This window comes from Anas platyrhynchos, chromosome 2 (genome assembly GCF_047663525.1).
Source record: "Anas platyrhynchos isolate ZD024472 breed Pekin duck chromosome 2, IASCAAS_PekinDuck_T2T, whole genome shotgun sequence".
In the NCBI taxonomy this organism is placed as follows: domain Eukaryota; kingdom Metazoa; phylum Chordata; class Aves; order Anseriformes; family Anatidae; genus Anas; species Anas platyrhynchos.
In genome coordinates, this window is record NC_092588.1 from 113,685,739 (window position 1) to 113,706,349 (window position 20,611).

A 20,611-nucleotide genomic window follows, 5' to 3' on the forward strand; every position below is an offset into this window, starting at 1 on the left:
TTACTTAATTCATCACTCCTTCTCGGGGGGGGGGAGGCTCACACCTCCCCCTGAGGTAACACCCCCCCCCCCCCCACCGCCATCGCCTCAGCGAGGGGGGGCAGTTTCCCGCCCGCCGCGCGCGGCGCTGCGCATGCGCGGAGCCCTCCCGCTGTCACCCCCCCCCCCCCCACCGGGAGGGGGTCGCGGAAGCGGAAGCGGAAGTAGCGGAGGTTGAGGGGAGGGAGGAGGGGGGCAAGATGGCGGCGGTGTGCCTTAGCGAGGCGGAGAAGCTGTACATCGTGCACGGCGTGCAGGTAGCGCCCCGCCGCCGGGCATGGGGCTGTTAACTGCTCTGAGAGCCTGCTGTGAGGAGATGGACGGCTCTGGGGGTGGGTGGGGGGTGGTCTGCCTTGGGTTGGGCAGGGCCTTTGGTGCTGTGTCTCCTAACGGCCGCACAGCCAGGCTCAGGAAGGCCGAGGTGGGTGGGCGGGGAGGTGGCGGAGCTCAGAGCTCGAGGGCAGGGTCCTGCAGCTCATGAGGGATAGCCCCAAGGACCACGGTTTGGGGGCTGACCTGCTGGAGGGCAGCTCTGCAGAGAGACCGGGGAGTCCTGGTGGGCAGCATGCTGAGCACGAGTCTGTAATGTGGCTTGTGGCCAAGGAGGCCGGTGGGGTCCTGGGCTGTGTTCAGAAGTGTTGCCAGCAGGTTGAGGGAGGTTATCCTGCCCCTCTACTCAGCCCTGGTGAGGCCACACCTGGAGTATTGTGTCCAGTTCTGGGCTCCCCAGTACAAGAGGGATGTGGAGCTACTGGAGTGAGCCCAGAGGAGGGCTACAAAGATGATGAGAGGACTGCAGCACCTGTCGTACGAGGACAGGCTGAGAGAGCTGGGCCTGTTTCACCTGGAGAAGAGAAGACTGAGGGGAGACCTCATCAATGATATCTGAGGGGAGGGTATCAAGAGAATGGAGCCGGTCTCTCTTCAATCGTGCCCAGCGACAGGACGAGAGGCGATGGGCACAAACTGAAGCACAGGAGGTTCTGGCTGGGTATGAGGGGGCACTTCTGTACTGTGAGGGTGACAGAGCACTGGGACAGGCTGCCCAGAGAGGCTGTGGAGTCTCCTCTGGAGATACCCAAAACCTGCCTGGGTGCCATCCTGCACAGTGTGCTCTAGGTGATCCTGTTTGTGAGGAGGTTGGACTGGATGATCTCCAGGGGTCCCTTCCGATGTCAGCCATTCTGTGATTCTGTATTTCACGGTGAAGAACACTGCTTTTATGGATATGAGCTGTGTAGCATCTGAGGAGTGCAAATCAACGTGTGTTTGAATTGTAAACAGACAAAAATGTTTTGAAGGCTGGTGGGTATTTCTCTCTGCTGGGTCCTAATTATGTACCTAAAAGTAGAAAACTCAGGCATCACAATGAAGACCTGTGTTGTGATAGAGAAAATACCTTTTAAAGCTAAGACCTTGACACTTTTGTAGTCTGCAGCTTTCTGTTGAAACCAGAAGGGACTTAGTGCAGGGGTTGAGGTCTGCACGCAGAGCACTTGTTGCAAGCTCTAGACAGATGAGAGGTGAACAGAGAAGTGCAGTTGGTTCTGTCACACTTGTATGTGGAAGCTGGTGATAAAACCAGGAGCCATTGATTTTATATTCATCTTCACTGCTGTGGTTGGCGTGGGAAAAGGAAACTTTAAAATCACAAATTCTTGGTTGGTTGTCGTATTCAGGAGGACCTCCGTGTAGATGGCCGTGGCTGCGAAGATTACAGGTGTGCAGAAGTAGAAACAGATGTTGTGTCAAACACATCCGGATCTGCGAGAGTGAAGCTGGTAGGCGAATTTCTTGTATGCTGCTGATTAAACTCTGGCTTATTGGGCTTGTTTTAAGATTAGCCATTGCTGTCTGTAGATGTGTCTGTGTGTGTCACATGCACGACGCTAACTGCAATGGTGGGTTAGGGAAATAATGACAGGATATATAAATGATTCAGACCAGCTTAACCCACTGGAGCTAGATTTATCATGGAGTACCTGGAAGGCCTTCAGTCTGAACTAGTCTGCTATTTAATTTTGGAAAAACAGAAAGACCATCGTGGTCACAGGAAAAAAAAAAAACTAGTTCTGTGCCTTTACAGTGAAGCAAAGCTACCTGTGGCATCTGTTGTAAGGAAAATAAATAGAGTTTTTGAACTATTACAAAGGTTTTGCAGCTGTTTCCAGAACCAGAATGGTAACAAATCTGTGATGTCTTCTAAACGTAGCTGCTATGTATGGTAATTATTTGAAAAAGTTCCCTATGCGTAATGTTCTTCTTCTAAAGCCTTTCCTTTTTCAAAAATAAATGAATAAAAACTAACCCGATTTCAAGTTTGCTGTGATAGTCAATTATTGTCGCTAGTCATTCTAGGTGGAAATGTCAGCTTGCTGTAGGCATCTAAATTAACCGGTCTTGTGAATGTGGTTCTAGTTGTGTGATACGTTTCTGTTTTAACAGGGACACACTGATATCTTGGTGGGCGTAAAAGCTGAAATGGGGACACCAAAGCTGGAGAAACCAGATGAAGGTTATCTGGAATTTTTCGTTGACTGGTTAGTATAATAGAAAAAAAGGTAATTGGTCATTTATTCCAAATAACATTCTTCTGAAATGTATAGCTTCATTGAATTAACCTGCTGCAAGGGTCTGAATAATTAAAACAATTTATTTCACTGTTTTAACAATGGTGAACGTTCCCCATAGGGAAACGAGATGCCCTCCGTACTGTGATGCTTTTCCAGGCTGCCACTGGGTGGTAGCAACAGAGCACAGTTTGATACACCACCTTGTGTGGTGAAGTTCTTAGGTGTTCCACTTGGCTTTTGTGGTGGTTAAACTAATAAAATAAATGCAGCTCTAAGTGAAGAATATTCTCTCTGTAATGAGGTCTTTGTAGACCAGGAAGAAGCTGTGAGCTTACTGTGGAAAATCCAGTTAATCTTTTGTCTTCAGTGCAATGGAAATCTGCCTCTGTAGGCTAACTACATATTTTGTGTTAATCTGAACTGGGAGTTGAAAAACAATTTGATTTTAAGCCTGTCTTTGAGCAATTGTAAAGTGCAGAATGAACACGTTGTTACAGCCTGTATCTGGTTTGGCCTCAGAGATGATCTTTTGTTTAATTTTTTTCTCTCTGCTACAATTACTTATGTTGTAGATTATAGTTACTAAGGGCTTTAGCAACAAATATTTATTTTCCATTGAACAACAAGGGAAGTATTTACTGTGAAAGAAAGGATTTTGCTGGTAACAGCAAGGGATTTTGAAAGCAGGTATCTGTGGCAGAAGCATATTTGTGCTTTGAAAGGGTTCTTGATTGTTGTGTGATGTGACACTGAAATAGTTTTGAAAGTCTTCAAAAACTATGTTCTGTTTGGGAGTAGAAATTCCCTTTGATCACCCTGGCCACTACTAAGTTCTTTCTGTGTTTCATAAAACAAGCATTTTGGCTTTTTCATTTATTTGTGTGCTAGGCAATTCTCTCCCACATTTTACCCAGTGAAAATTACTGCAGCATTCTGTGAGCGTTGGGTGGCAGTGTTTACCAAATAGTGTATTCGTACTCAGCCAACATTTTTTCTTTATTTCACTTTGATTGTAAGGAACTGAAGTGTTAAAATAGTCTTGGAATTAAGATGCAGTCCAACCTGCAATTATTTTCCAGTTCAGTTCTATGTTCTTCTTACTCCCTGTCAAAGAAAGCAGCCATTCATATTTAAAAGCTACAGCATTTAATGGAATTTGGTGTTTGAAAATAATGAGGTATAGATTGAGGTTTGTATAATTTTTTTTTCCAATTTATCATAGGAAGCATAGTGCTTGCATAACCGTACTTTAAACAGAGCAGTTTAAACAGAATGGACTAGTTAACCTGCAAAAAAAACAGATTCTGTGAATAAGTGCTCCTTCAGTACAGCCTAAGGGCCTGGCTTGGCTATATTCCCAGAATTAAGTTATACTTAGATAGGGCCCTATCTTCTAAAATCAGCGTCTAATATTAATGCCACTGCAAATAAAAGTGTCACGCTTGCAGTGCTCGCTCGTGTGGTAAATGTGGTCTGGAAGCATAGGTCAGTGGTTGACTGGCAGTAAGGTTTACCTTTTCAGTGTGTATAGTGCTGTCTGTTTATAGAAATGGCAAATAACTCCTAAAAAAACCAGTAACTCTGCGGGGCATTCTGGATTATCGTCAGTTCTGCCAAAGAACAAGTTGGGAGGATTACTGTATGGCAAGGATTTTCCTTATAGGCTCTGCAGTCTTGTTGACACAGCTCACTTGATGTTTGAAGTCGTCAGTAGATAACGTGGGTCTTTAGTTTTGTTTTTTTAAAGGTGAGGTGATTCTGTTCCAAGAGTGTATTTTCTGCTGTATGTTCACGTTCCTGTGGCATTGGTGTTGGCAGAAAGCTGAGGACTTTTCTCATCGTATCAATATAAAATGTACACGAGAAATTGGCACTGAGAAGTAAGTGCCCAGCCATTAGGGTTTGAGGTTTTGCTTTTACAGATTTGGAAGATATCAAACTACTCCTATGGGACCCCCTCCTTTCCCATGTTCAGTAAAGAGAAATGACTTTGGGGGGGATCTGACTAGTGGCAGATCCTGTTTTTAAACAAATGTTTGCCACAGGTCTACTTCTTGAAAATGCTCTTGCCCTTTCTCTACAGTAGGGGGTTAGGTTCAGAATATTTGTTTGTTTTGCTGTGTGCCTCCGGGCATTTCTGCTGGATTTCATTGTGACTTGGAGCTTCGTGGGGTTGTTGTTTTCCACTTGGCTGTGAACAAGGTCCCAGCACCCAAGCACTTATTGCATGACCTCATAATCAAAGTTTCCTATGTTGGAATCGGGGAAGTAAAGACCACAGGCTTTTTTGTCAGTTCCCTTTGGGGAAAAAATGTTCTTTGGCTGTTCCTATCCAAAAGCAGCAGCTGCTGAAAATAATGAGCTGCTGTCTGTAAGTGCCTTGGTAGCAGAGTACACTCACCAAAAGAAATTACCAATTAAGGCCAGGCAGTCATGTCAATTCTGCATATTCTACTTGTCCCAGTGTCACATCTTTCTCTTCTTACCTTATTAATTACCTTCTTACTTAACTCTCTTACCTTATTAATTTCACATTCATTGCTAACAGGCTGCCTTGTTAGCCATTCTGAACTTAGTACAATTTTCTCTTGCTTCTTTTTCTTGAAAGGATTGAGGTGACAGAAGATGAGAATGCTAAATAACTAGTCCCAGAGAGAATTCACCAGCTTTAATATTGTCTTAGGAACTGAAAATAGTAGTGGAATTTAATTAGTATCACTTAGCAACAAAATATAGGTATATTATCTGCATTAAAACATTTTTTTATGCAAAATGGGAATAATTTCTTCACAGATGATGTGCTTATTCTTGTACGAATAAATCCATGGGGATGTTTCTAGTACTTCATGTTTAAGAAATGTTCTTTGGATATTGGCAGCTTCAGAAGTGAAAGGTTTTTTGTTTTTTTTTTCCCCTTTCTTTATCTAGTTCTGCAAATGCTACTCCTGAATTTGAAGGCCGGGGAGGAGAAGAACTTGGCACAGAGATAGCAAATACACTCTACAGGGTATTTAGCAGCGAAGGGAGTGTAGACCTGAAATCTCTTTGTATTAATCCTAGAGAGCACTGCTGGGTTCTCTATGTTGATGTATTGGTAAGTAAAAAAAACCAAAAACTATTAAGAGTTCGAGGAGGTTTTCAAGCCACTGAGTGACTGAGCATAGCCATGTGTATTTTCATATTAAAAATGCTTCTCCTAATGTGACATCATACTTCACAGCACGGATGGCCATTTCCTTGTGAATCTATCTGTAATAGTTAATCACTACTTCCTGCTTACTCTTTTTCTGCTCTTCTGGGTGGTGCTGCTCCACTGCAGAGCTAACAAAGCACTGAATACTCCAAATCTGGCTCCCATAAAAATCAGTAATCGTATACTCACAAGGAAATTGCTGCAAAAAAAGTTACATTTGGCCTAGGCAATATTTGATGGAAGTTGTATACATGTATTGAATATAGGAGAGAAACTGAATATTTATGCCTGTTAAAAAATGGAAACTGAATTTTGTGTATGTAAATCTTGTGCATACAGCAGCTCAGTTTCTAAACAATGCTGTATTTACAGTGCTCTGTCATGTGAATTTAATTGAAGTCTGTAAGTCAGACTCTCCTGAGCTCTGTTTTCAACTCTTACTGGTCCAAAATTGAGTTTCCATTTGTCAAATGTGTAACTGAAAACATGTTGAGAGATATTACTCACTGGAATCAATGTCTGTGAAATGATTTATTAAGTGTTAAGCTGCATTGCCAAAAGGAGAAGGGGAAAAAAAACATCGACACAACAACAAAACAAAACAAAAAAGCAACAAACAGGGTTTTACTAAACAAGACGGGAATATGGAGACTGAGACTTGAATGTAAAAATGAGTCCATTAAGTTTTTAAAGAGCAATACGTTAGCCTAATTACAATAGGCACGATACTTAATGTGACAGTCTGCAGCATGATCCAATATGTACTGCTGAGTGCTTTAGCAATCCTAGTCACCAGCTTGTTGGAGCTTGGCATAGTTTAACAGAGGATGAAGTGCTAGTTCTGAGAAATCACACTGTGACCTTGAGTTGCTAGGTTATTACAAGCAGAGGTACGGAATATTAAACGCAGTGCTTATTTAAGCAACGTGCTGCTTCTGCAGCATAAACAAAGACTTTTAATAAAGCTGACTGCTGCGGACAGAGTTCTGTGTAACTGTTGTGTGAAATACAACAGGTCGTTACCTGATTTGTCCTGGACAAATCTGCTGATTGTCCACAGCTACAGAGGAAAACAACCTAGGTGTTCACGTGCTGTTCGTAATTCTGATACAACTAATAGCAAGACCTATGGTATGTGTTTTATTTCATTTAGCTGCGTTTACAGTATCAGCAAAGAAACTGTTGTAGGTTCATAACTAGGACTCAAAAGTTGATGAGGCTTTCAATGTCATCTGCAGATTTTTTATGAGAGTAATAGAAGAGCTGCTGGGTTAGATAAAACAAGATACTTTTAACATAACTCTTCTATTCCTCCCTCTACCCCAGCATCTGTACTTCAATACTTTTGTGAGGTATTTGTTCTAATTCCTTTTCCAAGTAGAAGATGTATGTATCACATATGTGATAGTTTATACTTGATGTAGGCGCTTGATAGCTACAGGTTTTCATGAAGCTCTTCTTGCTGAGTGACTGCTCTAGAGCTCTATTCTGATGGTAGAAGTGTGACACTTGTGCTAATATAAAATATTTTGTCTTATTATTCATCTTTGGAGGGAGGCAGGTTCTATATCTGATAACTGATCATTGAGAGTCCTTTGGAAAATGTTGTACTTCAGAATTCATGGAAGTGTTTGTGTTGCATAGTTAAGTAGGAGGGAAAATAAGTCATAAATCTGTCTTAAGTTTCAAAATACTGGTACCTTGTGGGCAGATGGAAAAGTTCTTGTTTCCAAGTCTCTTATTCTGACAGACAAAACCCTCTGAGAAGAGTTATGAAGCTGGAGGTACTCCGTTGCTATGCAATTTAGCCATGCACACATTGATCAAAGCATCTATATTGAGCTCCTGTGTGTAAATAAAATGTGAGATATGCAAGCTCAAAAGAGAAAATAGTGATATTTCGCACAGTCATGCAGCTTGTAGATTGAAAACATCCCTCATATTCGATTTTCTGGTGGTCAGTGTAGTTGAGAAGTGCTTTAATTGTGTGTAGTGAGACTGGGAAAAAAGGAAACTTCAGCCAGATGCTGTGAAGATGCAGACTGATTGCCTACCGCCACCAGTCTGCACACACATGAATTAAAGGTCAACAAAATGTGCTTTGACCTTTCAAAATACATGCGTTCTTAATAACAGGGGATGTTTGCATTTGTGAGCTACTCTTTGGAAGTGTGAGTTATACCGCACTGCAAAGCTACAGCCTGTTCTCACCCTCTCTTTTTGTCTTTTTTTCTCCCCTTCTAAGTTACCGATATATGAAATAAGCTTTTAGGAGTTTTTTAGGGGGTTGGTTTTGGTACTTGCATAGCCTCTTTCACATACTTTGCACCAGCAGTCTGCCATACTGAGCAGGGAGAGCTGAAGTTGTGCAATCTCTTTTCATTCCCTACCTCGTCACGCTACGTTGTGTGCTTGGGCGTTAGGGAGGGTACATGTGGTTCTGTTGAAATTCTGCTGGTTCGCTGCTGAGCATCCTTCAGAGCATTTCTTCATCTTTTCTGTCCCCGCCTTGCCTCAGCACTGTTTGGAGGAAAGAAAGCCAACAACTTAGAAATCTGTTCCAAAAACTCACAGTTGTGCAGACTTTCTTCAATCCTTTAAAAACAAACCAAACATAAAAAAACCCTAAAAAGTAAAAATTGAGTGGGTTGTGTGGGGGGGGGAAATCTCTGCATAACATGCTTCAGCCTTCCTTTATATTTGGAGGAATCGTTGTACTGTGCTTGAGACAGACTTTGTTCGTAGCCTGTAGGTGCCACTGTAATATAGATAAGGCTTTAGAAAAGCAGCCTGAACATAACCCTGGCAACAGTACAGGCACATCCCATTATTGTGTTTTAGTAAGAAAGGTATTGTGAGTTTATTGTGTTATCCAGTGAAATCCAATCATGACTGAAAGTGGCAAGTTAACCTCTCTGTATCCAGCAGCTGTTTGGAAAGAAATAATTTGATCACCTTTGTATTAGCTTTCTCTCCCAAATCTTGTCATTCCTTTTACACAATTCAGTTTGTCTTCATAAAAATAAGCTGTCTTTCTAGAGTATCTGATTTATGATTTGTTCCCAGTGTGGGAGTTTATCTCCTCCTTAAATAAATTTTGAGGAGCAATCAATGCAATCAGTGTTGTAAAACTCGTTTTGCTCTCAGTGTCCAGCGTAGATGGATGTAACGGAGAAGCATGCACGTGTTCTTAGCCGTGTAGTTTCCAGTGCTTGCTGGGGATGTGTGTGTTGATAGAACTGTGCTGGCTGAGGACAAGCTCAGAATGGAGCTTGTCAGAGAACTATCACTGGGCTGCCACCAAATACATCTCTGAGTGCTCTGTCAGCCTGTGAATAGTAGTGGTTACGAGAGCCCTGCCTTTTTATACAGTGCTGGTCTTCTATTTGGTTGTTCTCCTGATCTCAGTGGGAAGAAACTAAGCTAGGTTCCCTCCACAGACTTTGATTGCAGTGATAGAACTATCAACAAGTAGACTTTGAAATCAGGATTTCCTTAGATCTTTTTCGGCTTCAAGAGGAAGTTGAAAATGATTCCTTTTCCATAAAGAATGGAGAATAAACCAAGATGTGCCTTTGAAGCTATACTTTGTGTAATTAGCTTCCTTTATAACTTTATTATATAATTTCATACAATGTTCTGGGAGAGAATTGGCATTGCTTGTTTGAAAACTATTTTTAAAAAATTCCCCATTGAAATAAAGCATAGAAGATGGTTTGTGTTCTTCTAACATGAAAGAACAAATGTGCTGTGCTGAGTATTATCAGAAATATTCTGGTCATAGCCTAGTGCAGGGACTTAACAGGAGAAGAGTAACCAGTGGTGATTTCAGCTTCTATTACTAGATGTTACCATTAATTTTATTATGAAGTGCTTTATCTCTTCTGTTTTTCATGCATAATACAGTCAACTGAAATTTTAGTTTTGTATTTGGAGTTTATTTGTCATAGATAGGCTTTAAAGACAACTTTTTAACCTATTCTTGTTCTTAATTTTGTGCTTTTTCAAGTAAGTTTAAGTAAAATAAAGACTTAAGGAAAAATCAGTTTAGTGCCTTTTAAAGAGATTCTTCTTTTCCTCCCCAGTTATTGGAGTGTGGTGGGAACCTCTTTGATGCAATCTCTATTGCGGTGAAGGCAGCCCTCTTTAACACAAGGTAAAGCACAGCTCTCCTTTCATGTGAGTGGAAGTGGCACGGGAAAAGAAATACTTTCTGTGAGCTAGGCATCTTTATGCCTAATATATTTGAGTAAGAAAAACGTAAGGCAACTTGCATAAAAGATGGTCTGCTTGCAAACACGTAACATGAGCTAATGTCTTTACATGTTTCTACTAATCCAGCGTTGTGTTGCATCATATGCACAACGGGGCTCTCAATATAATTCTTGTTCTCTAGTCAGATCCAGGAAAAAATTGTATTGACCCTATGGTTTTGTTGCAAGTAGTTGGAGGCCTTTGTGTTGATGCCGTGTGAGTTTAAAATACGAAGCATTTACTGACGTCCAGATCTCTGGATGGCATTCTTAATGAGTTGTTTAACCTTTAAACAAAACCTGAAACACATTCAGGAGACGTAACAATAGGAATGTGCTGGTTTGAACATCCCAATGATGTTCAGGGTTTTGAAGACCTATGGTAACTAGAGAGCTATGTAACTAGCCTGGAGGAGAAGGGGACAGTGAAGAAGAAAGGGAGTGTGAAGAAGTGGGGAAAAGTATCCCCTCTTCCTCCCCCGCCCCCAATTGGCTTCCTGAGGAGAAAAGATAAAAGGTGTAATTAGTAATAGTTTCCGAGATACAGTTTCTGAAGTATGGAGGTGATGGTAATTCTCCGTACAAATACCAAATTAGTCTCATTTTATCGTATCATAAGCCAGTATTACACAGTACAGCAAAATAATAACCTTAAACCAGCCCCCAGAAATGATAAACAGCACGACAGGGAACACGTACAGTAAGTAATGTGCTAGATAGCACAGTATGGAAAACAGGCACAGCAGACCTGAGATAAAAAAAAAAATCAGCATTGTGATTAGCAGCATTGCGATTAAACTGAGCTAATGCTTGTAACAATTTTGTTTTAACACATTATGGTCGCATCTGTCATTATCACAATCCCTTCGAGTCCCACGTTGGGTACCAAAAGGAATGCTGTGGCAGGCAGCTCAGCACCATGCAGCTGTTTGCTCACACACATGTAATGGGGAGAGAACTGGGGGGGGGAAGTAAAAGCTTGTGGGGTGAGACAAAGACAGATTAATAGGCTAGAAAAGGAAGAGAAATAATAATGGTAATCATAATAATATGCACAAAGTAGGTGATGCACAATGCGATTGCTCACCACCTGCTGACTGACACCCGTCCCTGAGCAGCAGTCCCCCCACCCCGGCCAGCCACCCCATATTAATTGTTCAGGATGACACCATAAGGAATTTATTATCCCATTAGCCATTTTGGACCAGCTGGCCTGATTCTGTCCCCTCTCAGCTTCTTGTGCGCCCACAGACTCCTCAGTGGCAGGGCAGCACAAGAAGCTGAAATGTCCTTGGCTTAGTGTAAGCACTGCTCTGCAACAACTAAAACGTAAGTTCGTTATCAACATTGTCATCCTAACTCCAAAACACGGCACCATACCAGCTACTAGGAGGAAAATTAACTCTATCCTCGCTGAAACCAGGACGCACATGCATTTTAGTTCAAAGAATGGAAAAATAAAATCTAGTAGAATCATTGATACAAACACTTTTTGAACGCATTCGATAATATTCAGTATTTTTTCTATTTTTTATCTTCATTATCTATAGATGAAAGGGAATATAGAGTTTTGTATCACTCCGAAGAAAGAAACTAGTGAATGGCTTTGCTTAAAAAATCTTACATAGCAAAAGCAGCTGGCAGAGGTGCAAAAATTAGACTCTTACGGGCACAAATGTTTTAAAGTGGATCTCAATTTGTTTTCACTGTAAATTAGAGATCTGCTGAAGTCAGTGGCATAGTTCTTGTTTATTCATCAGGGAACCAGTGCGCAGCACTAGAGCTGGAAAAGTACTCACAAGAAGAAATTAAGCTTTTGAAGACGCAGGCAATGTATCAGGTTATACACACTTTAAAGTTGGGAGGAGGGGAGAGCCCATCTGAGACTGCAACTTGTATATGTGGCTGAGAAATTTCTCAGCTTAATCAAGCCCTCAGTGGTACCTTTTAACTGTAGCTTGTTTGTGCAGCATTAAGAAATCCTGTCACAAATGTAATAGCTCACAAAGACTTGACAGTACACGAAAGGGAAGAAACGCCTGTGTCTCCGTGTGGGGGCTGCCAGGATGAGAAAGTGTTGTAGTTAAAACAGTTGCTCCCATGTGGGTCGTTTTGCAGATCCAAGACGCGCGCTTTATTTGCAGGATAATGGCCTTTTTTCAACTAGATTTCTAGTTTTGAATAAAGAGAGAACATCGTATAAAAATAAGAATAAATAAATAAAAAGCAGATGGGTAACATGGAGGGTGTAATTGTTTTGATGATTCTGCTATATTTTCATGGTTCTGGAAGCTGTATCCTTCCTGCAAGCTGTGGGCGAAAATCCTCAGTCTGGTGGAAGTAGGATGGCCGACCAGACCGTGGCACAATATGACATAACACAAAGCGTGCTGATTTTGACCTGTGAAAACCCTGTCTAGGGCAGGGAACACGAGTACGTCTCATCTAATCAGAGTTCAGGAAGTCAGAGCTGGAATACAAAGTGAAAAGCTGTTGTTCTTATCTGCTATTCTTTCCTCTTTCCCTCAATATATATACTAAGTTTTCTTTGGATTGATACAAAGGTTGTTTAGAGTAGCAGCCCGCTCTCCTTAAATATTGATGTCTGAGCAAGACAAGGTGTCGATTTGAAGATCACTTCAGATTAAGTGTTTTGAACTTCGCTAGAGGTACGTGTCCCTCATTGAGCCTGACTTGCCTTTCATAATCTGTTCACAGGCTTCTGTTGCAAGCATTTTCAGATCTTTGTCTGCCTTTGACTTCAGCCAGAAAACCAGGAGCAGGAAGCTCAGGTTGCTGTTTTCTTTGAAGCCACAAATTTTTTGTTCTGATGTTCAGACAGGCATTTGAAAAGCTCAGCCTCATCCTTAAAACCTTGCTCCTAACCATTTGTTTGTTTATAATAGCTATGGCACACTTTTCTTTATGGCTGAGTAAATCCATAGTAGTAACACCAGGAATTTTGTGCGAGAATTATGGGATTTCAATCCCTTTTTATGTCTGGCCTGACTCACTGTATCCCCTTCAGGCATGGAACAATGACAATACGACTGTCGTGGGGGAATATTTACTCCTTGGAGCTTTTGCATTGTTCATTGTGTTCTAAAAACTAAATCCAGATCACGTGTGAAAGATACCAGCTATCAAACTGTATTCTTAACTGTGTCTCCGAAGTGCTTAAGGCTGGATTTATCTGTGATTGAAGTAGACACTGCAAAATGTGCAAGTAGCCACCGTGTCAGGACTCAGCATTAAACCCAATCTTGTGGAATGTGCCTCACTGCAACTGAGGCAACAAAAACTAGGCACAAGACAAAAAAACCTAGAGTTTATAACACAGTAGCCTTGTCGATGTCCTGCTTTTTAAATTATTTTCTGCTGGGCAGGGTGGCAGGGGCAGAACTGATGCCTGCATGCAAGGGTAGAAGAGGTTTTGCAGTTGTTAACTCTGGGTCTCCGGCACGCAGACAAGAGCATTGTTCATTATGTGACTAAGTCCTGCTGTACAGATTTCTGTGCTGATTACTTACAGGAATCAAAACAGAAGAATAAAAGTTACCAAGTAAACACGTACAGCTAGTTCTTAAGATAAATCTTCAGAAGCTGGGAGAGGAAATATCAAATTTTCTGGGAATTCTCTTTGTGCTACAAACACTCCCTGTGCCCATTTGGATCCTCGGTTTTTGTGTGTGTATACCCTTTTTTTCCTGCTACTGTGATGCTTGCATCTGATCAGTGCTCTCTTTGCCTTTGCAGTAGTTGTTATTCGTTAATCTGCCTTGTCTGTTCTTGGCCAACGCAGCCCCTTGCAGGGATTTTCAGGTATTAATTCTGTCGGCTTCTTGTTGCAGGCAAAACGTTGCTGTAGTTTCGTAGCTCTTTTAGGAGGGAGTTAAAATTGCTTAATCAATCTTATATATATATATTTTTTAACTCACTTCTTTTTTAAACACTGTTTTGGCACATAAACTTCTCGTCTAGGCTGATGTCCAGCGTTGTCCATTGTCCTGTGAAGCTGGAGGAGTAGGCACCTTGGGATTTTATTCCATCAACTTTTAATGGAATATTTGCAGTTTGAAAATAGGCTTTGATGCATTTCCACTGTGTTCTTACATAACTGCAAAGCATTTTGAGTTGAATTTCCTGAAAAAGTACACATCGTAGTTGTCTGCTTACTGAAATTTTTAGTTTTAGCTTGGCTTGTTCTTGTAAGAAATCTTACAAAAGCAGAGTTAACTGCTATGAAGCACTTGGCTCTCAGGCTCCTAGCCACAAGTAACTAAAACATTTGTCTGGGGAACAACAAAAATCGCTTTGCTTTCCTGGAGAAAAAGCCAGTCTCTATCTCTTCCTTTAAAGAGATTTGGTACAGAACACATTAAAGAATGTAACCTCAGGAGTCTCACTCTGACAAACAATGCTACTGTAAAAATACTAGCATAAAAACAGACTGCAGTGATGTTCCACACAGTTACTGAAGTTAGCTTTCCAGGCATAGCTTGAAGTATTTTGTGTTTTCACATGCAAATACGTGAAAGTGGGAGCAGTTTCGCTGAGCTGTGTGGGGGTTTTGCTGGCCAGTAAAGCAAATTCTGTCAGTCAGTGCTCCGTTGAGTGGACACCTGGATAAATGAGGGTATGTAGGATGCTGAAGTTATTGAGAATCTGGGGGGTTGGAGCTAGATGATTTTTAAGGTTCCTTCCAACCCAAGCCCTCCTATACCACCTTCTAAGTTACTTTAAATGATTTTATTCATTACACTAATAAAGCCGCGTTAAATTATCCTCTGAAACTCCCATCAAATGGCTATAACAGATACTCTGTGTGTACCACTGATAAGGAGCCCGTCTAGCTCATTTGTGAGAAATTGTCATCCACAATTGAGAAGAAAGCATTTCTTGGATTTCTACGTGAGGTTTTTATCCCTGGCCATTGCTTTTGTAGATTTGTCCTGAGAGTAGTAGGGTCTTCTGGCTTCTTAAAGAATGAGAAGAGCTCATCAGTCTTAACCTGCTAAAGAGAGAGGATTTTACTGCCACCCCTTTCCCTGCCTCTCCTTAGCTGGTGTCATTCTTTATTGAACTGCTTTACTGCTTATACTTGCTGCTGATGTCATGGCTTTCCCAGGCCATGTGATTGCTGTAATTGTAACAACCTGAGGTTTGTCTGTGAGATCAGGTGCCACGATATGAATGGGTTCAGTCTTGGCAATTTCTCTCCTCCTTTGCCAGGCAGATGTGCAAAGAATTGTTCAGAATTCAAATGTGCAAATTCTAAAAGACAGCGCTGAATCTCTCCTCATGTATTAGTGTAGAAATTAGATTAAATTCTAATAGTTGGAATGATGCACATAGTCTTATCCTGAATATCTTCTCACTAAGGATGTTTTTTTCAGTGAGTGAGTTGTTAATACTCTGATAACATTCTGGATTTTTTCTAAACATGTAGCCTCCTTTAGAGGAAAGGGTGCTTGTTGGAGTTGAGTCTGTATGACGCCTGTACTCATTATCTGTTCTGACGATGATTTTGCACATGCTTTTGTTTCTGCAGAATACCCAAAGTGCGTGTTCTGGAGGATGAAGAAGGCTCTAAAGAAATTGAGCTCTCTGATGACCCTTATGATTGCATTCGACTAAACGTGGATGATGTGCCCTGCATTGTCACGTTAAGCAAAGTAAGCCCGGCAAATTTGTGACCTTCTACTTAGAAACTTCAGTTTCTGTTAACTTCACCTGCTGTTTATTTTTCCCTAGAGATAAAACTTGTGCTGCAGAAGTGGTCACTCTGTATACATTTGTTCATCCTTGGAATTATTCTGGTTGAAGGGGAGCTTTTATTGAGTAAGGCTTTTTTTTCCACCTCCAACTTGGATATTTCCCCTCGATGCATTCTTGTAAACTATGATACAAGGAGAAATTTTTGTTTTTCAGCTACTCATTGCTCAACACCCAGAGCAGTAGATACTCCAGTATGTGAAAACAAATGGGCATTGTTGCAAGGCTCACAGATTGAGTGGTCTGCCTGGCGTTTGTTGCTGGGGACAGAATTCTGTTTTCAGGGGTATAATACTGAACTTTCAAGTGGGTTTTCGCTTTCCTTTTCCATATGCAGTATGCAGCTAACAGTTGTTTTGCTGGATGCTGCATTTTCCATTGCATCTGTTAGTGATTTGCTTGGTTACTGGGAAGCTTGTCTGACATATTTTTTAAGCAAGTAGCATAAATAGAAGAAAGCCAATCACCAAAGTGGGGCCTAACCTAAGCCCCAAGATGTGTTATTTTCACCGGGGCAGTAGGGGAGTCAGTCCTTGGAGGTGAGGTAAAAGGGAAATACGGAGGTTCAGATAAGTGAAAGGATGGTCAGGGAGGAAGACAAGCTGATGTAGAGACATGCTTATCTCACTTCTGATGTGCGTGTACATGAAATTTGGGGTCAGAAGCTGTTGAAGTGCTGTACTATCGACTCAGTCTCTAAACTCTACCAAAGATGACATGAGGTTAGGATGGGAGGCTGCAGACAACTGACTGAGCTACCCGTACGGTTTAATTTTTTAATAAAGAACCTGGACAACTGCAAACTAATACGTTGCTTTGTCATTAACTCACAGATTGGATATAGGCATGTGGTGGATGCTACCCTTCAGGAAGAAGCCTGTTCTTTGGCCAGCCTGCTTATTGCTGTGACCAGCAAGGGTGCCCTCACGTGCATGAAGAAAATAGGGAAAGGCAGCCTGGATCCTGAGAGCATTTTTGAAATGATGGAGGTAAGGAGTTCTGAGCACTTACTGTCTTGCATGGTAATGGATGAACTGGGACTTGAATGTATGAGAAGCTAGAGTAAGGACGTTAAAAGCAGAGACCTTGTTGCTTTTATTAGGTGAATAAGGGACCTGTTGAAGGTCACAGACAGCTCCTTTAACACAGAATCTCACATGAGTGGAAGTCATCTAAAACTTTAATATCCCTGAAATGTGTTGTACTCACATTTGTTTCAGTCAAGTAACTCAGAGCTGTAAGATGTTTCCTATCTCATTATTTCCCCTAAAGACTGAAAGAGCAAAACCTCTAATGTGGTAATGTCTCCACAGAAGTAGAGGTGGTACTTTGAAGGGCTGGTACGTGGTGTTCCCTTCTAGCACAACTCATTTGTTTTGTCATAAGCTTCTGTTCTTGCTTTACTGTTGTTTTTTCTTTGCTCTTTTATTGGGTTTTTGGTCTGCCCTTACTCCATGAAAGTACTATTAGGATGTTTTTCACATCCACATGAGATTTCCTTTTTAAACTTTTCTTTAGGCTTTTCTTGAAACCGTCTTCCCATATAAATTCGCATGCCTGGATTTTGCCTTGAGCATCAGGCAGAAATGAGTTTTGAACTTTTTGAGTCGGAATGAAAATTAAATACTTAAAGCTGGCTCCGTTTCCTAGAGATCCAGAACTAATTTTAGTATGGCTAACGTGGAAGTGAGGAATGCAGAAGCTGGAGCCAAGTTTGAAAGCAGTTGGTCTCAAGTGGAAATTACAAGCTGAATATCTGTGGGAGTTCAGCGTATCGTGATGTCAGTCCAGAGTGCTGATTGTGTGATACCGGTGGTCTGCTAATTGCATCCAGGGGGGTCACGTAACCCCCTTGTTGTCCAGGTAATGTGCACAGGGTTCATCTTTGATCTGGCATCCTAAAGAAACCAAACTTCGCATGGACATCTGATGTGTCTTCCTGGATGGATTTTGAGTCCAGTTCTAACTAAATGTCACAAGACTTGAAGCTTTGGGTCTAGGGCTGCTACAGAGGGATGGGCATTTGACTCAGTTACAGGCTCGTGGTAGAAGCCACCCCCCGTGCAAGTTTTCTGATGCAGAAAATGCAGAAAACATTGATCACCAACTTAGCTCTACAGCGAGCCCTAACTAGGAAATGAACTTCGGTGGTTCCATTGATAGTCTATTATCAGGCCGTGCTTGAGACTAAACAGTGCTTGCTTAAACACTGATCAGATGTGTGTGGAAACCTTCCAACTGTCTTACTCTACTTAAGAGCTTGTCCCTTCGTGTTGGTGAAAGGAGTTAAAGCTTCAGCTGAATGCCCAGCGTGCTGTGCTCTTGCTTGGTTTGGAAGAAGTCCTCTCTCTTGGGTGGTGAGCATCTGGAAGGAGTGAGGGAGAAAGCTGATGAGAAGAAACAAATATTTTTTCTGGGAGGTGAGAGGTCCTGTTTTGTTTGAGACTGCCTCAAACATAGCAGCCTGATTAGAGTACCAAGGGAAAGAAGAAAAAAAAAGAAAAGAGGAGGGGACTGGGAATGTCCAGTGTAAGAGTTGCATAATCCTTCCATGACACTTCCTATTCCTAGTGAGATTTAACAGCAGGTCAGAAGGTGTGTTCAGCTTTCCCTGCCCAGTAGAGAACCGAAGTATCAAGGATGTATCTCTAAAGGAAGGCAGTTGCATGGGGAAGTTTTGGGAAGCTTTCAGCGGTAGGCATTTTGCTGAGTTCATGCTCCATAAGGGAGGCAAGCAGGCATAGGATGGCCACAGCATTGTGTGCTGTGTCAACACCAGAGCTCTGCAGAGTTCCCGTTCACTTTAACCGGGTGTGAGTGATGTTATCCTACATTTGAGGAGAAGGGTGACCGAAGTACATCACCCCGCTGGACTCCGGAGTGCTGCTGTGGTCTTTGCGCCAGTGCAGAGCAGTAGCAATTCCTGTGTGCTGTCTTTGATTTAGCATGTCTCATATTGTTTAGGATTGGCAGCCACCTTGCTGCCTCACAGCTCATCCCAGATTTGCTTTGGTGTTACGGACCATGTTCCGTCACCTGGGTCTTCAGCCAAAATGCACCTTACTTGAAGGTCTGTGCACCCACAGTGGTGGGAATTGTCACACAAATGAAAGAACTTTATGGTTTTTCAGCTGTATGGCAGGTAAAGGCTTCACTGCAAAGATCAGGAACTGATAAACTCAGTTTAAGACAGCCTGGCTTTGGCTATTTAGGGATGGTGGACTCTGTTCAGCTGAGTATGGAGTCGGGAACCCCAGGAGAACACTAATGGTCACCTCTGCTTTAAGATCTTTATTTCAGCACTGCCCAATGCTCCTCATTCCTGCAGCTTCTGCACTACACTTGTGCCTATGGGAAGAGCGGGGGCTGGTATCAGAGCTAACCCTGGTGGTTTGCCACTGCTGGAGTTTATTTCTGCATAGAAAGCCTTCTGTTGACTCCTTCAAGGCCCTCGGACAGTGCAGAATTGTGCAGCATAATGAAGAATCTGGCCCACAAATGGGTTTGGTGATGCAGATCATGTGCATTTGGGGCTTTTAATACTGGGCCAACACCTCTGGCTACATGACGGTGTGTTATGCAGAAAGCATTCTGCTTCATGTTGCATGTGCTGGCTGATCTGAATGTGTGCTTGTACCTGATGTGAATTTAATTTGTACCCTTGGGTGATCCAGCATTGCACGGATCGGGTGCTGATGATCATGGAATGCTTCTCTGATGAATTGGAGCACTGCCTTTATGCATAGTTTTTTCCAAAACTTAATCAAATTAAGATGAAACTTTCACCACCGTTATTTTTCTTAATTAAAAACATGTTTTTTATTACACCAGCTGGTATATATTAATCATTAAAGGGAAAATATTTGTCAAAAGAAAGTGATCCATGAGAGTTGTCTTCCTGTTAATAAGCGTATGTCTCAGACTTGTTTTGCTTTCTTTACTTTGCAGACAGGAAAGAGAGTAGGAAAGGCATTGCACATAGCCCTTCAGAAGATTCTGGATGAAGAAGAAAGTTTGGGGACCACACGGCAGAAAGTTGGATTTCTTGGATGAGTTTTTATTAAAAGTCCAAAACTGTTTTTAACTGATTGTGCAATCTTGTCAGTTTGTATATGGAAAAGGGATATTTCTTGTTGCAGTACATACACCCTCCCAACTAAAAGCTTTTAAAATGTTACTAAGCTTGAAAAAAAGCTCTGGTTAAATGTGAATGAGCAAATTTGGGGCGTTTTCCTTATGGGTAACTGTCTGCACCTAGGAGGCACACCAGCAGCAATTGATGGAATTGCCTGGGAAATGCTCAGGTCTGTTTTCAAGAGTGACGGGGGTGGGTTCCACTTAATTCTGTTTGCACGTGTTCCACTTCTGCAGGCCAGCTGCTGTCCTTTAGAACATATATGGGGGAGCCCTCGGTACAGCACAAGCCAGATTTTGGGTCTCTAAGACATTTTTGTTCATCATCCAGTTAATTCTTCTTAATGGGAGAAGAAAGCAGCACTCACTGGAAGCCTTCCTTCAATTTATTTTACTTTGAATAAAATGCAGTTAAATTTTACTACAAATACAACATGGTCCCAAGTTTCTAAATCATATTTTAAACCAAAATGTCTTTGTTTAATAGAGCTCTGTCCTTTTTGCCAACAGATAGAGTAGCCTCGCTGAAACCTCTTACAATAGCTGAGGAGAAGGGGCATGCTTAGGGTAGAAGGGAGAATAAGTTAATTTTGCTGAGTTTGGTAGTTCAGCTGGAAGAGTAATGGCTGTCAGTAAAGGTCCTT

General features: G+C 41.8%; 1 protein-coding gene across 2 annotated transcripts; it reads left to right on the forward strand.

Annotated features, from left to right (window-relative positions):
* Window positions 1–140: 140 nt before the first annotated feature.
* On the forward strand, window positions 141–19,917 carry EXOSC7 (exosome component 7). Of its 2 annotated transcripts, none has more exons than XM_027451155.3 (8): window positions 141–296; window positions 1,719–1,820; window positions 2,485–2,579; window positions 5,541–5,706; window positions 9,891–9,961; window positions 15,610–15,733; window positions 16,667–16,822; window positions 19,782–19,917. In XM_027451155.3, the coding sequence occupies exons 1-8, from the start codon at window positions 240–242 to the stop codon at window positions 19,884–19,886; spliced, it is 876 nt and encodes a 291-aa protein (XP_027306956.1). In that variant the 5' UTR covers window positions 141–239; the 3' UTR covers window positions 19,887–19,917. The 2 variants fall into 2 exon arrangements, with proteins under 2 accessions (XP_027306956.1, XP_027306957.3); XM_027451156.3 differs by lacking the exon at window positions 19,782–19,917 and adding an exon at window positions 17,484–19,746.
* The last annotated feature ends 694 nt before the right edge of the window (window positions 19,918–20,611 follow it).

Bases quoted from the DNA above. Each gene is read 5' to 3' on its own strand.
- EXOSC7 (XM_027451155.3), top strand. From the start codon at position 240: ATGGCGGCGGTGTGCCTTAGCGAGGCGGAGAAGCTGTACATCGTGCAC. The intron at 15,734-16,666 runs GTAAGCCCGGCA...ATTAACTCACAG, and splicing joins GCATTGTCACGTTAAGCAAA to ATTGGATATAGGCATGTGGT. The intron at 16,823-19,781 runs GTAAGGAGTTCT...TTTACTTTGCAG, and splicing joins GCATTTTTGAAATGATGGAG to ACAGGAAAGAGAGTAGGAAA.